General features: G+C 36.7%; 1 protein-coding gene across 1 annotated transcript in view; it reads left to right on the top strand.

Annotated features, from left to right (window-relative positions):
- Positions 1 to 11934, top strand: part of ACOX1 (acyl-CoA oxidase 1, palmitoyl) — a gene marked incomplete at its 3' end in the record, with an annotated part of 26934 nt that overhangs the window by 6319 nt on the left and 8681 nt on the right. The window contains exons 3-4 of the mRNA XM_012662240.1: positions 9289 to 9449; positions 11401 to 11508. Of these exons, the coding sequence (XP_012517694.1) occupies positions 9289 to 9449; positions 11401 to 11508 (269 nt within the window). The remainder of the gene's footprint in view (positions 1 to 9288; positions 9450 to 11400; positions 11509 to 11934) is intronic.

Genomic DNA, 11934 nt, shown 5'->3' with positions numbered 1-11934 from the left:
TCTCGCTCTGGCTCAGGCTGGTCTCCAACTCCCCAGCTCAAACAATCCACCCGCCTTGGCCTCCCAGAGTGCTAGCATTACAGGTGTGAGCCACCACGCCCGGCCTCTTTTTGGCTTTTAAAGTTTGTAACTCACGGCTGTGGAGATACTGAGGGTAGAATAACTCCTAGAAGATTATGTTACTGAATGACCTGAGTTGGATTTGTAAACTTTTAAAAATTAGTTAAGATTTCATATTTCCTTAAAATGACAAGAAAGAACAGGGTTTTCTTGTGTGGGTGGTTTGGTTTTAGGTGGGTGGTACAGTGCATTTCAGAATTGATGTAGAAGATTTCATAATCTGAGACCTGTTCCTAATTTGTGAAGTCACAGTGAAATAGAACAAAGTCCTTTATGTGGTTAAAGATCCATGGACACCAACCAGTTGTTTCTGTGTCATTTTTCCTGTGAAGTGTTAAAGTACGAACTTTAACACACCCTTTGACATCCTTCCAATGTTCCTAGGATATACAAGGCAATCAAGTTAGAGAAGGGTATTATAAATTAATCTGGGCAATTACTGTGTGCCATTGAGTCAAAACCTTGATTATGCAATCTCATCGATTATAACTCACACCAATGTTTTGTGTACCACTAAGAGAGATAATGCTGCCAGTTAACTGTGACATACCATTAATTGAGAGATGCACTGGATTTCTTAAATGCTAAAATGGGAGAGGAGAATGCTAGAATTGATGACATACAGTAATATTTCTGAGGATTTGGGGCGTTTACTGGTCTCTTCCATTTCTCCTATCACAAAATAAAACTTACAAGAATATTTTGAAGTTGATTGAATGTTAGTAAAATACTTTGAAATTTCTCAATTTAAACAGTAAAAGAATTGTTCTCCAGTCATGAGAAAATGAGACCGTGCTGTTTGAGGAACATTAAAGTTGTTTTGCTGATCTTTCCTGTAATTTTGTCACAACTATACTATGCTAAGTTAGAAAACTGTAAAATGTTCTTAAAAGTAATTTGAAATTCTAATGAGGATCAGTCATAGTTTTTGTTATCCTCCTTAGGTTTTTAAAGCTGGGTTCCTTGAAAAGCATCTTTAAGAGAGATGAAGCCGAACTTAAAAATAAGCACTCAGATTTTGTTCTTGAGTTGATTTTCATTGACCTGAAAAAACACTTCAGTATTTTTATTAAAAATGTAAATATTTAGGCTGGGCACAGTAGCTCACACCTGTAATCCTAGCACTCTGGGAGGCCAAGGCTGGAGGATCGCTTGAGCTCAGAAGTTTGAGATCAGCCTGAGCAAGAGCAAGATCCCGTCTCTACTAAAAATGGAAAAATTAGCCAGGCATCATGGCGTGCATTTGTAGTCCCAGCTACTCAGAAGGCTGAAGCAGGAGGATCGCTTGAGCCCAAGAGTTTGAGATTGCAGTGAGCTATGATGATGTCACTGCACTCGACCCAGGGCTACAGAGCAAGAGACTGTCTTAAAATAAAATAAAATAAAAATACAAATATAAATATTTGATAGTCTTTATTTTGTATCACATTTTCGCTCTCAGTTTCCTAGAATTAATTATTTGTGTTTTAATATCATTTTATAAGCCTCCAAGTACTTTATGAAATTACTCAGCCTTCTCAGTTCCCTTATGAGGAATGTGAGTGTCTTATATTTCTACCATTTTTAGCACCTAAATTACTGCTTTTGTTACTCAGAAATTCTTGTATGTTTATTTCTTCTTTACATACTTAACAAAAGGAGATAGAAAATGTCTAAATACTTGTTGGTTTTAGTAAGACATGATTGTAGGGAATTCTGTGTTACTCGTGATTTTGAGAGAATGGTTTATACATTTATTTCTTTATCTCATCAGGCTGTTGGCGCCCACTTCAGTGAGATGTGGTGCTTTTTGTGACATGTGTAACTTGTGTACAAGAGGAGTAAGCTGCCGCTTACCTAAATTCCTTGGAAACTGACTCACCTGCTCTGTTCCTATTCCTCCTTTCTCTTAATTCCCCCGAATCCTAGAATCTCAGGGCTAAAAGGCATTTTAGATGTTGGCTAGTCAGTCATCTTTTCGATGTTTGGACAAGTCTGCCCTTGGCATCCCTGAAAAGTGGTTTCCTACCCTGAGCCTGTGCCTGACAACTGTTGGCACCAAGAAAACATTTTTTACTGATACTAATGAGAGTAGCTTCTGTTGATTTTTACATAGAACATAGGGCACAGATGTCATTCCCTCTGGTGGAAACTGTCACGATTAATTAATTTTGGTTAATTAGAAATAGTCATATCTAAGAGCATCCATTGAGAGAGTTTTTTGTTTCCAAGTGGATTATGATTTGTGTTAGAAAAGAAAATGGGATAATTTATGTAGTGTTTATTTAGGAAATAGGAAAATAAGAAGAGGGTATGTTGTGTTTACTATTGTTTCTTTTAAGGTGGTGGGATGGTTTCAAGCCACCCCACCCCCGACCAGAAGCGGAATGGCAGCCTACCCCTTCTTCCCTTTAATTCATGCTCTGCTCGTTCATTGTACAGGCCTGGATAACCTGGTGGTGACACGGCTTCCTAGTCATCCCTTAAGAAGTCATGAAGATCAGTTAGATGAGATGTATTTTGTACAACTGACGTAAAACCTATGACACAGCATAGCTAAGCCTGACTAGTGTGTGTAATTTGCATTTTGACCATTTCATGGATTCTATTTCATGAGAAGGTAGCTGAGGACTAAATTAATTTCAATGTGATGTAGAATTCCCATAATCTGGAGTAATGTTCAATGACCATCAGGGATAAATTTTTAGTATATTTGTGTTACCTATTTACCCATCTGTAAATGCTGAAGACCATTAGAGACCTATGATTCCACCCTGGTTATGTATTTACTTTCTGGATGTTTGCTTAGATTATCTAGGGGAAGATAGTTTAAATTATTCTTCCTTAGGAGCTTTTGTTAACAGCTCTACAAATAAGTGTTCTGTGGAGTTCCTTTTGATCTTTAAAACAAACAGAAACTAAAAATAAAGCAAAAACAACAACAACAACAAAACACACACTCTAAAAGAATCCAGCCAATCAAACCAGCAGATAAATACCAACAAAATCAAAAACAAAAGAGGTCTTTAGGCTAAAACTTGATAGAATTTGCTTCCTGGATTAAGTGTAGACTTTTAAAAGGAATTCTTGCCCTGTAATGATTGGAGGAAGAAGAGATACCACCAGTTTCTGCTATTGGCTTTCTAGGTAGCAAAATAATAAATTTTACATTTAATTTCATAAGAAAGGGGTGTAAATTTTCTTAACCTTTATCCTGAGAGCCAGAGCTGCTTGTCAAGGATGGGTGGTAGAATGCAGTTTCCAGAATAAGGCTGAGATCCTTTTCTTTTCTCTCCTGTAGACTACATTTGATCAATTTTGTGGAACCTGTGGGCCTCAATTACTCCATGTTTATTCCCACCTTGCTGAATCAGGGCACCACTGCTCAGCAAGAGAAATGGCTGCCTTCATCCCAAGGACTCCAGATAATTGGCACCTACGCCCAGACGGAAATGGGCCACGGTTAGTCCACATTTGACAGTCCCTGGGTAACCCACCTCAGGACTTCAGTTAACAGTGACTCCTGACATTTGATTTTTTTTCTGCTGCTACATATTTGGGATTTTATTTTTAAGATTGTTGAATCAAAATTCAGCTTCTCATTTTCTCCTGGGTCATTTCCCCATAAACTGGTCCAAAGCTCTGGCCTATAAACAGCATTCAATGTTATTTCTTAGAGCATTTTATCATTGCTGCATATACTCCCTTTTAATGGGCGCTGAACAGTATGGAAAGTTAGGGTTTAAAGTGTGGCAAAGCACCCATTATGTTGCTCTAATTATTAAAGACTGTTGGCAGTTCTTCGGAGAGTTAATGCCTCGGCAGTATCTGGAAGATGCCTTTCTGCTTTAATAAAGTTAAAGGTGTGGGTTTTAATGGGGGCAGAGGACGATGGCAGCTACATACCTTACTCTTTCATGGCCTACTAGCAGGGTTATAAGGCAGTTTGGAAAAGTCTTTAATTGTCTTCTTCTAACCCCAGCAGTCTTTTTATACATTTTTTTTAAAAAGTTTTGCTTTTGATCTTAATGTGAAATAGATTTGTCTTTATAGACAAGGCCATTGGCGGGTTTGAGTATTTTGAATTTCAGCTGCCCAGCCTCATATCTAATTATCAAAATGGGAGAAATAGAAGGGAAAGAGGAGGGGATGTAAGTATCAGGGAAACTTCATTTTGTGTTCGATTTGCTGCTTTTTGATTTGTGAAGTGGATTAAGGAAAACGATCTTTCTTATGATCTCCATGGGGGCTGCAGATTCTGGTAATAGTCTGACATTACAAACACCTTACTAAACACCCAGGATTTTAGCTTCTGGAAGGCCAGTGCTGAAATTACAAGCCTGAAGAGAGGTTTCCTAAGGGAAGAAAGATAACATTCTTCATGTCATCTTCCTCTCTTGAATGTATATTTATGTGTATGTGTTTTATAATTTTGAAATAGCTTTGTGGTACAGAACCCTTTTTTTGCTTTAGTACTCATCATTGTAGAATTTATTTGACTTAATAAGTCATGCTATTCACAGGAGGCATAAGATTAAGATATGAAATATTCTGAGCCTGATGGGTCTGTTGTGTATATCTTTTATTGGTCTAATGCCTCTGTCTCTAGAAAGTACATCACAAATATATATTTGCCCTAAATTTTAAAAGGAGAGAGGAAGAAATGAAGTCCTAAATTTTACTGGTTTGAGGAGAACAGAAATTGGGCTAAGATCCTATGTTGCTTTACATGAATTTGCATTTATTAGAGTTTTCTTTCCCTTAATGCTTCTAGTTTTGGATATTTTGTTATATTTGAACCAAACTTGTCTTGTAGTTTAGTTTGTAGTTGTAGTTTAGAGAACAATGTTGTAAGATTAGATCTTGCTTCTTGTTGGAATTTGGTTAATTCATTTTGGTGTTCTTTGTTGACTGTTCTTTTCCATGGAAGCCGGGCAATTTGCATCATATGACAGTATCGCCTTTTTTAAAAAATTTTTATTATGATAAGCCAGTGAAATTGGGGGTTGTAAAGGATTGTATACCAACTTTTGTAACACTAACGTTAGTAAGTTTTGATAACCCACTACCATCCGACCATCCAGACAGTATTGCCTTATATAGAGTACGTAAAAAGTCCTTCAACAACAAGGAGATTGGCAATAAAACAACTTGTACAGAATGAGATCTAATTATTTAAATTATGGGACTTTGGAATATTGATTGATGAACCATGATTGTCTAAAGTGTTCTCACAGAATTAGCTGTAACTTTGAGTTTGGGATTCCTTTACCTCTAGGTAGCTGCTGAGACATGAGACTCAGTGTTGCTCAGGCTCATTCTAGGTTCCTATCCTGTGCAGAAAGGCTTGGTTACCAGTTTTTTTTTTTTTTTTTGAGACAGAGTGTCACTCTGTTGCCCTGGCCAGAGTGCCGTGGCGTCAGCTCGCAGCATTGGTTACCAGTTTTATCTCTTCCCTCTAGAGTGTCTTTCCTCCTCTAAAGACACGCAAAGAAATCCCAACACACACCTGCTCTGATTCTGTGAGCCTTAATCAAAGGCAGAGGCCTGAGCCTCAGAGGGCTCCTCTCCCTGGGGTTCTGGGGTTGAAGGAACAGCCCCATACTACATAGTGCGCTGTTCTTTTTTCCCCAAGCGATTCTCTTCCCTGTTGGACTTCTCATGAAACTTGCTCCCCTGGAAACTTGGACTTTTCCAATCTCCCTGGTATTGTGGAAAAAAATATAAACTTCTGTATGAAAACTATATTCCTTGGGATTATGCCTTTGAAATATCTTTCTCAGAAATGAATTACTGCATTGAAGGGAATGAGCATTTTATAGTTTTTGCTGCATAGTTTGAGACTTTTCCTGAAACACAGAACCAGTTTACAATAAACTTTAACAGCTTCTCTTTCTGTATCTTGATAGCCTCATCAATATGGCCACCTTATTTTTGCTACTTAAATATATATCTAAGAATTAAAGTTTTAATTTTCCATTGCTAGTGAGCCTGGATGTTATTATATATTCTGATTTACTGTTTACATTTCCTATATATAAAATGGATCTTTTTCCCTTTGAGTACTGGTTAACTAGAATCTGCATATCGACCTTATGGGATAATATTGTATCTGTCTAATATTTTTACCATTACCTTCTGCTATGTTAAGTGTTTTGCCCTCTGTATTCAACTCATCCTTCTCTGAATAGGTATAAATTTTCTCCCTCCCGTAACTTGGATAATTATCTTCCAATATTTTTGTTTGTTTTATGTTTAATGCTTTGACTTGTGTATAATATGGAGTGGGAATGAATCCCATACAGTTTCGTAGATTTCTAACGTTCATTAATAGTGGCTCTTTTCCCATTATGTTCTTTCTGATTTGTTTTATAGTAGTTTAAATTTATTTCTGAAGCCTTAAGTGTATTACATTGATATATTTGTTTCTTTTTTTGTTTTTCTTCTAATGTAAGTTTTGGCTCATTGTTGCTTTATAAGGTATTTTTAAATCTGATAGAATAAGCCCACTATTATTACATTTCAAGATACACATATTTGGTATTCTTGCCTGCTTATTCTTCTAGATGAATTCTGATTTCAATGTGTCAAGTTCTAAAAAAGTATTCTACAGGAGTTTTAAATCAATGTCACTTTAAAGCCTTCTGTTTTCTTGGGAAATGTTACCTTTATTTAGTCCTGTCAGCCAGAATTTAGCTGTTTGTTTCCTATTATTCATATTTTCTTTTATTCATTCTATTTGGTATTTATGTTTTTTCTTAAATCTTTAATAGCCTGAGCTAAGTTATTTAACAAGTATAAGATATTTTATTACTTTCGTAAACTGTCTTTCTCTTTGCTGGGGTTTCCACTTGAATGATCCCGATGGATGAGAATGCAGTTAATTCTTTTTCCTTGTAGCCTTAGCTATTCTCAATTCATTTATTACTGCTGGCATTTCGTTGTCATTGTTGAGTTCCTAGGATTATAATCATGCTGTCTACAGAGATGCATTTTTATTTCTTCCTTTCTCATAAATTATTAATCTAATTGTTTTTCCTCAGTATTGATCACCAGCCTTTCCAGCCTGTATCATTTGGAAGGAGAGACTGGCAAGGCCTTTTTGATGTTATAGTTTTAAAAGAACTGACTCTAGTGCTTCACCGAGTATAGTATATTGTTGGTGCTTTATAATTTTACAATAAGTTATTTAAAAATAATATCATTATCACACATAACCAACTTTTTACAACAAATACTAGGGTTAAGTCAAAAAACCATCCAGGTTGTTTTCCCTTTGTAACATTTCTCAATTTCATCCACTTCTGAATAATCCTTATCTTAGTTACAAGAGACATTTTTTTCCTGAAAACATTCTTCAGTCTCAGTACAGTCTCTAATTACGGTATTTTTACACCCTGCCCTACCGGGTGTCATTTTGTAGCACTTGTCATTACTCCCTGAGGTACCACACAGACACAAACCTTCCATGATTTCATGGATGCTTCCTCGTGGCCTTCCCTTTCACCAGGGATCGCTCTGATTTCTCATCAAGCAAAATAGCCTTCCATGAAAGCATCAAAAGTGGCTGACCCCAGGTTTCAGTCCAACTTAGAGTTTTCTCCTTTCAGGTCCTAGGCATACATTGATTTTTCTTCCTAGACACTAGTCTTTTAAATGCTGGGGACAGTTGACATTCCTATTTGTGATTGAAAGGCACTCTCATCCCATGAAATGTGTTTTGCTTGGGATTTCCTCTAATTTTTTAAAAAAATTTTATTTTGAAATGATTGTAGAGTCATAGGAAGTTGTAAAAATAGTACCCCAGTTTCCACCAGTTGTAACATCTTGCAGGATTTCCACTTTTGATGCTTCCATGGACAGCTCTGGCTTTTTTGGCATGTCTTTTTAGTGTCCTCATCAGAGTCCTTAGCCCATGCTGCACTTGTACCTTCATTTCCTCAACTAGGAGACAGGATTAGGTGATGAGGGTCTTGTCCTTGTTTTGCCATTACTTATTTATTTATTTATTTTTTTACATGAACAAGGCACTTAATCCATCTCAGCCTTAATTTCTTCTCTGTAAAATGAGAGATTCAGTCACACATTCTTTGATTTTTATGTGATTGGTTAGCTGCAAGCACAGCACCCTGAATGGAAGAAGTCATTGATCAGCCCTTGCCTGTGCCGTGGTTACTTGTCTCTTTACCTTATATGGAGCAAACTGTTTGAGAAATTTAAAAACTGAAGCATTGTTTAGGCTCATTTCTAAGATAACTAAATATATAATAAGAGCAAATGGAGTTGACTGGAACTGGAAGTTAAAAAAATACTAATAAAATGAAAAAATACAAAAGCATATAGAAGTATTTCCTATCCTTAGAAATAAATCCACACAGAAGTTTAAGGCACATGCAGATTTTAAACGGAAAAGAATGACCCCAAAAAGTCGATTTAAAATAACTAAAGCCAGTGTATTTATTATCATCAGTGATAATTCCTATATAATTATAATGGAGAGCTTGTTATGCATGAGTCTGTAACTCGTAATTCTTATGGTTTACCTAGAAATTGCATTTGTTTTAATTTCTGAAATAAATTATTGGGATGAAGAGCACTGCCAATTTTTGTATTATTTCAGTAGAGCATAGCTGAATATTTGACATGAATGTGAATAAAATGATTGGAGTTATATAAGAAATGTGGACCTATGCTGGATGTTTTGTGGACAAAACAAGATATCCCTAGCCTAGAAGCATTATTGAAATGGCATCTAGGAAAAGCTTTAGTCTGGGGGATCATATTGTCACTTTGAGAGAACTACTATGTTCTCATGTCTCACCTTGTCAGAGAAAATCCTTGTACCCCTTTAATTCTCCATTCTGTACAACCTTTTCGCATTTATTTCCTTTGATTTAATTGCTAGGCTGGAATCCTCTGCCTTGCACTCATGGTTCTGTGCTGCTTAGGCTTTGGAATCAGCTATGCCAATCTCTGCCATACTCCTTGCCAACTTAGGAAAAATGGAAATTGTCCAGAGTTAAAAGTAATACAGAAAGGGGTGGTGCTCCTATTCGTGATAAAGTGCATGCAACTAATTCATACTTACAGAAAGTTTTTTTTCTCCTTCCCTTGCTCTATCTGTTTAAATTGCTGATTCTCTCACACCTGATGACTCTTCTCTCAAATGCTCATCCTTGGTATTGGAAGCTTTGTGCACCGAGGGCGGCCTGAGCCTCTGGATCTCCACTTGGGCATGTTCCTGCCTACCTTGCTTCAACAGGCAACTGAGGAGCAGCAAGAGCGCTTCTTCATGCCCGCCTGGAACTTGGAGATCATTGGCACTTATGCCCAGACAGAGATGGGTCATGGTATGGTGTGTTCAGTCTACCTTCTGGGTTGGGTGGGTCCCTTTGAGCTTAGCATGTATGGAGTGCCCACCATGTGCTAGCAGTGGCAGTCACTGCTCTGTGATCTGTTTAAATGAGCTCTGTCTGGAGAGTCCAGGTTTTGGCTTACACATTGCTTTGGTCAGTGGAAATTAAAGGTTATGTTATCATAGTGATATGCTGATTTTTTTTTTTCCATAGTTCCCCTCCAGAAGGTCAAGAATTGCAAGTCGGGCTTTATTTACCAAGTGGTTTTTCAGTTTTACTGAAGTTGATAGAATCTGTGCATACAGTATTCTTTGTTACTATCTGATTGCCTTCACTACTGATACCTTAAGGGACTTCTACAAATTCCAGAAGAAATATAAATTAATAGCATGCATCTCTTTGACTTGCTTCAGGGAAATGAGTAGCTTATTATAACCAAAGTGTGCAACATTTTGTGCCTTGAAGTTATTTGTACTTTAATTCAGTAAATCTAGTAAAGTTCCGAAGGCGACTTGGCCAGAGATTAGAAAAGTTAAGACAAGTAATACTTGCAGGCAGTTGGTTTCAAGCTCTGTATCTACTGCCTTTCGTTCATCTTATCATCCCCCACCTGCCTTTCTTCATGAATCTACAAGGGCCTGGAGGTGGCAGCTGGTCCCTTTTATCACCTGTTCTGCTTTGGCATCTGTGTTTGCTTCATTTGCTTCTGGCTTCTCTTTCTTTGCTCGGAGGTTTCAGAACAACTGGCTCAATGTGTATTTGCCATTTGCTCCTTATGTCTGTATAGCTGCTTTTTCTTATTTGGTGCTGAGCAGTATTTTACAGGATTTTCACAAGACTCTAAAGTGGAATATTATTTGGTTCAGTTGTGCTTTTGAAAACATTTTGTCCTTATCTGTTCTGTTTAATATGTTATCTTTTTTTCTGTAAAAGCTGCTGCTTTGGTAAAAGGAGTCTATGTGTCTGGTTTCTTGACTCCCCCTCTAAGGAAGGTTGTACATCACACATAAATTGGCCATTTCTGTTATTCAACTTGGAAGTTTCTAATGTTTCAGGGTTTTAAGTTTTTAATGAGGTTAGTGTTGTCAAAGCAGTTTGGTAAAAGGTTCTCAGCATTTGCTTCAGTATTATTATAGAGTGTGCCACCCACGACATTTTTCTATAACTCTTTTCAAAGAACTTTGGCATATTTGTACTAGAATTTAAGACCCAAGTCCTGTCCCTCTCCAGTAATATGTGCAGCTGGAAACCTTTCCTTGTCACACTAAAGAACCAGCTAGGACTAAGCGAAGGCCTGGTATTGGAAATCTGTAGGGTGAACTCAGACCTTATTGAACTTTTAGTAATTTTAAAAAGTCATTTTCTAGGTCTTTTCTCCCATAATAGTTATACTTTTTGAAGCTTTTATTTTTCATTCTAATGATCATTCTGAGAGAAATTCTCAATTTACAAGAACTTTAGCTGAAGTATCTTCCTATCATGTTATCTTATTCTCAGTAGTACAGAATTCTAGTATGTTGAATTGGTGTGGTAAACACAATACATGAGAGTTGAAATTGGCATACTTGCAACTTAGAGATGGGTTTGAAAGGACAGTTAACTTCCCTGTTAATTCATAAACTATGATCTGATAAAAATATGATTTTAAGCTGCTTTTACATTTTCTTTTGGTTGATGTAAATAAATGTTACAAATCCTCTAAATGAAATATAGAAACAGGACAGACATGATGCTTATATTTTCAGCTTAACAGGAAACTGATAGTATAGGAAATTAAGTATCTTGGTTATCAACCATTTGTAGCTCATCTGCAAACGTTTTGTTGTTGTTAGATTTTGTTTTTCTCTGAGACACTAGAACTTAAAGGACTGGGCAAGAAATATTACCCTGTGTCTTATTTTTTTCCCCATATTTTATCTGAAATAAATGTAATTTATCTCCTAAGGAACTCATCTTCGAGGCTTGGAAACCACAGCCACATATGACCCTGAAACCCAAGAATTCATTCTCAACAGTCCTACTGTGACCTCCATTAAGTGGTGGCCTGGTGGGCGTAAGTGAATTTTTGAGCATTTATGAGATGTTTTGAAGATTTATTATGAGAGTTTGTTCAGAACTTAGAGCTTATATGAGAATATCATTTTGAAATACAGGAAAAAACCTTTAAGTCTTAAACTATTCTAAGGTATTTCATATTTTCCTGTGGTTCATATTGTATATGTTTATACATTTTACAGAGCACAGAAGTGACAGCTATCCTTACTCTGCTTTTCATTCCTATGTATATTCATTGTTTCCACAGTTATCATTTAAAATAACTTAGTACTCCCTGTTTGATTGATTAGTCATTTTCATACTGTTAAGCAGCATTTGAGTTGTTGTTTTTGTTATGTTTTGTTCGTTTTTTTTGTTTGTTTGTTTTTTTGAGACAGAGTCTTCTTCTGTTGCCCAGGCTGGTCTTGAACCCCTGGGCTCAAGC

Source organism: Propithecus coquereli, unplaced genomic scaffold (genome assembly GCF_000956105.1).
Source record: "Propithecus coquereli isolate 6110/MARCELLA unplaced genomic scaffold, Pcoq_1.0 Scaffold76, whole genome shotgun sequence".
In the NCBI taxonomy this organism is placed as follows: domain Eukaryota; kingdom Metazoa; phylum Chordata; class Mammalia; order Primates; family Indriidae; genus Propithecus; species Propithecus coquereli.
Note: the sequence above shows the minus strand (reverse complement) of the source record. Positions and strands in the feature narration are given on the sequence as shown.